The 4,792-nt window shown below is 37.5% G+C and overlaps 1 protein-coding gene across 1 annotated transcript; it reads left to right on the top strand.

Annotated features, from left to right (window-relative positions):
* Positions 1-367: 367 nt before the first annotated feature.
* Positions 368-3,052, top strand: LOC130550016 (single-strand selective monofunctional uracil DNA glycosylase-like). The gene is made up of 2 exons (XM_057327351.1): positions 368-1,191; positions 1,425-3,052. Exons 1-2 carry the CDS (start codon positions 1,036-1,038, stop codon positions 1,950-1,952), a joined length of 684 nt encoding a protein of 227 aa, XP_057183334.1. The 5' UTR covers positions 368-1,035; the 3' UTR covers positions 1,953-3,052.
* Positions 3,053-4,792: the final 1,740 nt, after the last annotated feature.

Below are 4,792 nucleotides of genomic sequence, written 5' to 3'. Positions count from 1 at the left end.
ATCTATTCAATTCAATTTTATTTATATAGCGCTTTTCACAATTTTCATTGTTGCAAAGCAGCTTTACATACATCATAATAAAAAATAAAATAAAATAAAAATAATACTAGGGGAAAAATTAAAGATACATTATAATATATAGTATATTTATATTTAGGTATATTATTATCTTTAATATAATAAATAATAATATGGGAACCTAAGATTACAATATACCAGAACAATTTGCAATAATACCAAAACGTGCAGAAAGAATATATTTGTTAAAATATGTTAACGTGGATGTGTGTTGTTAAATGCAAGTTGTTTATATTTATGGATTAAACTAAATCAGCAGCCTCCCAGTGAGTAAGCCAGTGGCAACGGTGGCAAGGAACCAAAACTCCACTATAGATGTACATGTGTATAAGAGTGGAGAAAAAAAATCTTGTGAGAGGCCAGACTCAACCGGGAGAGCAAGTTCTCCTCTGGCATATTAAAATAGCACTGCTGCAACTACAGAGAGAAAAATTACTGAAACTGTGAGATTCGTCGGAAATAGTTCACCGAGCTGGTTGGTGAAAAGAGGAAAGAACTATTGAGGATAGTAAAAAGAGATATTTAGGTCTGATTTTGGTGATTTGAATAGCCCTGTAATATAGTAAACAATTTATTTTTGTTGCACATCATAGATTAATGAAGATTTGGGTAACATAACAGTGCCAACATGGCAGTAGCAGTACTACACCCATATACATAACTGCATCAACAAATTAGGTACTTACTGCAAGAGGTACAAGTACAGAGTCATAGCAAGCACACCATAGTTGGTGACTTATTATTCATGCAACATCCAGCCAACAATATGTGCGAATGAGTTCATTATGAAATCTCTCCTTTTATAGGTTGGAACAGGGAGATATACTTCAGAGAGAGGAGTCACAGGGAAAAGATCCTGCAGGTCTGCCTGGACCGTCTACTGACAGATGTATTAGTAGCTCTACAACGGCTTCAAGGTTCCTGCAGGTTGAACTGGAATTGAACGCAAGGTTACGGATGATGTCCTTTGGAAAACCAGTGCGGTACACATACAACCCGCTTGAGTATGCCTGGGACACACATCAGTGTTATGTGGACACATACTGTCGAGGAGGGCAGAGTATTCTCTTTTTGGGCATGAACCCAGGGCCTTTTGGCATGGCACAAACAGGGGTCAGAACATTTTCCCGTTTCATTTTAAATATTTATTTTTTGTAAATGGCAGATAATACTTGATGTTGAGTTCATAAAGAAATGTAAACATTACATATAAAATACATATACAAATAGATATAAAAACCAGTCAGTGACTTTTCCTAATATTTTCCTGGTTGTGATGTGATGCATTTTTTTGGATGCTGTTGAAGACAATTTAAAGGCTAATTAAATCAGTCTTTATTTACCAGGTTCCATTTGGTGAGGTAAAAGCAGTTCGTAATTGGTTGAAGATCACTGGAAGGGTTGGACGGCCAGCTGATGAGCATCCCAAACGACGAATCACAGGCCTTGACTGTACTCAGAGTGAAGTGAGTGGAGCCCGTTTCTGGGGATTTTTTCAAGAGCTTTGCGGTGAGCCACACAACTTTTTCCGCCACTGTTTTGTGCACAACTTGTGCCCTCTCATCTTCATGAATGATTCAGGCAAGAACCTAACACCACCGGAACTTCCCATTGTGCAACGTGATGCTCTTTTATCCTGTTGTGATGATGCTCTTTGTCAGGTTGTCACTGCGTTGGGTGTATCCTTGGTTATTGGAGTGGGCAAAGTTTCTGAGCAGCGAGCTCGGCGGGCTCTGGCAGAAGCTGGTATCAAGGTGCGAGTGGAGGGTATTATGCATCCATCCCCAAGAAATCCATTGGCAAATAAGGGTTGGGCGAACATAGTCAGGGCTAAACTGGAGGAACTGGGACTTTTGAGTTTGCTCACCGGATGACAATTCTTACATTATAATCACCCAGCAGTGCTTTGTAACTCCACAATATCCATTGTTATGACGCTATGTACTCTCTTCAATGAGACACTGATTGTTGTTTTGTATTTTTATGTATTTTTACATGTGTCTTTGTTGGCCATTTTGAATGTGCATATTATGTTATGCATTTGTTGATGTTTATTCTATTTTGCCATTATTAAAATATGTATGTGTTCCTGACAGCTCACTTGGTTGAGCCTTGCCTTAGCAGAGCAAAGGTCCAAGGCCCCTTATTTATAAACGTTGCGCACACACAAATTGGGCTTAGAAATGTACGCACACAATTTTCAATGTACAGATCAGGAGTAAACACTTGCAGTAAACAAGTGTGAGCCGTATGGACACTTTAGACTCTTTAAAGGGGCCCTTTTATGAAAATCAGACTATTGCCGTGTTTAAGTGCTATTATCGGGTCTCTGGTGCATCTACCAACTCAGAAAACATAAAAAATAACAACTCAGTAACTTTGCTTTGATGAGCCTATCTCTGCAAGCCTGTAAGAAAATAAGCAGATCAAATTTCACACCCTTTCTGACAGTAGGTAGTGGTTGTGTAAAAGTAGGTAAAACCGGGGGGATCTGTTGGTTAAGGTCCAAATTTCATTTTCATTGCAGCTTTAAAAGGCTCTACAGGACACCAGCCGATAAGTTAGGGTGTTGTCTGGCAAAACGATTGGTCATTTTCCAAGAAAACAAGAATTATTATCAGTTAGTTTAGTCAATGTATGAAAAAATCCAATAATACCATATATTCTGTATATTTCATAATTGTCTTATTCTTATGATTTTTCCTTTTGCTATAGAAATAGATTTGAATTGAACAACCTGAAATTTGAATTGAAAACACTGTATTGCTTAAATTCACTGTATTTTGCTTTGTATAAGTGTCTGGCAAATACATTAATTTAAATCTATAGTGCAAATAATTTGTCGTATAGACTCATGAACATGACAAAATGTCGAAGTCTGTCTGTAGATCTTTGTTTACTGCTGGTTTAATTCTGCATGGAAGACACAAATGTTGAATAGAATAATGTCAATAAATTCTACCTCTTATTTGGTACTATCAGTAATTTAATATACTTTGTCGACAAAAATGATTTCAAACATTACATAAAAAACAAACATACCACAGAAGATTTTTAAGATAATGGGAAACACCAGACAGTTATCCAGTGCAGCAAAAACCATAAGTCTAGTTGCTTAGAAGAGTAACAGCACACCTATCATATAGGCCTACAAACAATGATAGTAAAGGCATTAAAAGGCATCGCCAATATTAGGTGTATTCCTTCCACTAATAATACTCTTCAGTGATTTACTGCTGCGTAATAAACACTTCTACCACACAGCTATGATATCCATCTGTGGTCTTGATGTGGTGACCTCACGATGACCCCATTGCTGGACATACGAGCATGTGCATTAGCTCCTGTTGGATAGCTGATGCTTGTCAGAGCCATCAGTACAATGACTAATGAGAACTTTGGGCTATTAAGAGACAATTAGAGCACAGAGGGGGAAACCATAGTGACAAATGAAGAGGAGTGGAGAAAGACAAAGGAAGAGATGCAAAGAGCTGGACGGCAGAACAGAGGCATCATTCCTTGTTATTCTCCATGCAGGGCTGCGGCTGAGAAATCAGATGGAGAGAACAATAACAGGGCACATATGAATAAAAGAAAAGAGGGGAAAAGATTGTTAACGACACTGAATTGTATTTTACAGTTCGATTTTATCCCTTATTGATGTATTTTAGCAAACCCCTTACACCAATCCCTTATTATTTAGTTTAAGCACAAATTGTATGCTGCAGAAATGATACCAGAGGTGTTTCAACCCATTCCGAGGAATTAGAGTCTTATGGAGACTTGAAAGTGACCTCCAAGCAACCACACTCCAACATCTAAGAACACCTTAGGAACAGCAGCATTTTAGCAACCACCCGAACGCAGCTTTGTGGAAACAAGTTTTCTGGACAAGCACTGTTAACAATACATTTTTTAACAAAAATAATTCTGCAAAAGAACGCAATACACTAAGGTACATTATAATCGAGGAGCAGTTGATGTGGAGAACTGTAATGCCGGTAGAAATGTCTGGTAGGTGGCTGCTTTCAAACCTTTGTTACAAATATAAATGCATAACCAGTTCATGCAAGTGTCCGAATGTGCTGTAATTCAGACTGATACATCCAGAGGGCTATATTAATTTATGGTCCAGTCTTATCTTTTTAAGAATTGACTCGTTTACATGGATCAATGTAATCCGATTAAAAATCCAATCCGAATGAAAACGCTCCATATAAACACGTCAATCAGATTAAAAATGCCAAAGACGATTGAAATTTCAGTCGGATTGTAAGGGATGGTTTATGTCGTTTGTAATCCGCTTGATAGGACATGTAAACACTTGATCGGATTAAAAACCGAAGTAGGAAGTTGTGTGCATGTGCAAAGATGACGCTGGCTCCTACAGACGCTCGTACAGATGGAACGGAGCAGCTGTTGCTATTGAAACCAAAAACCATAAATCTGACAAAGCGGTACAAATTTCCATATGCTTGTCATCTCTAAATGAACATATTAATGTTTCTATGCATTTAAAATGTCTTACTGTTTCCCTGGAGTGAGTTTTTAACTGCAGTTTCTCAGTTCCTTTTTAAAACACGATACATTTGCAGATGTACAAAAATACTGTAGGCTAAAATATCTAATCATAAAATTGCATTAGTAGGCTACCGAACATTGATTTTATTGATCGTTTACTTACATTGGAAGGATTAACTGTTTTTACCATGTT

Source organism: Triplophysa rosa, unplaced genomic scaffold, assembly GCF_024868665.1.
Source record: "Triplophysa rosa unplaced genomic scaffold, Trosa_1v2 scaffold219_ERROPOS40939, whole genome shotgun sequence".
Taxonomy (NCBI): Eukaryota; Metazoa; Chordata; class Actinopteri; order Cypriniformes; family Nemacheilidae; genus Triplophysa; species Triplophysa rosa.
The sequence above is the reverse complement of the archived record's forward strand: the minus strand, read 5'-3'. Positions and strand labels throughout refer to the sequence as shown.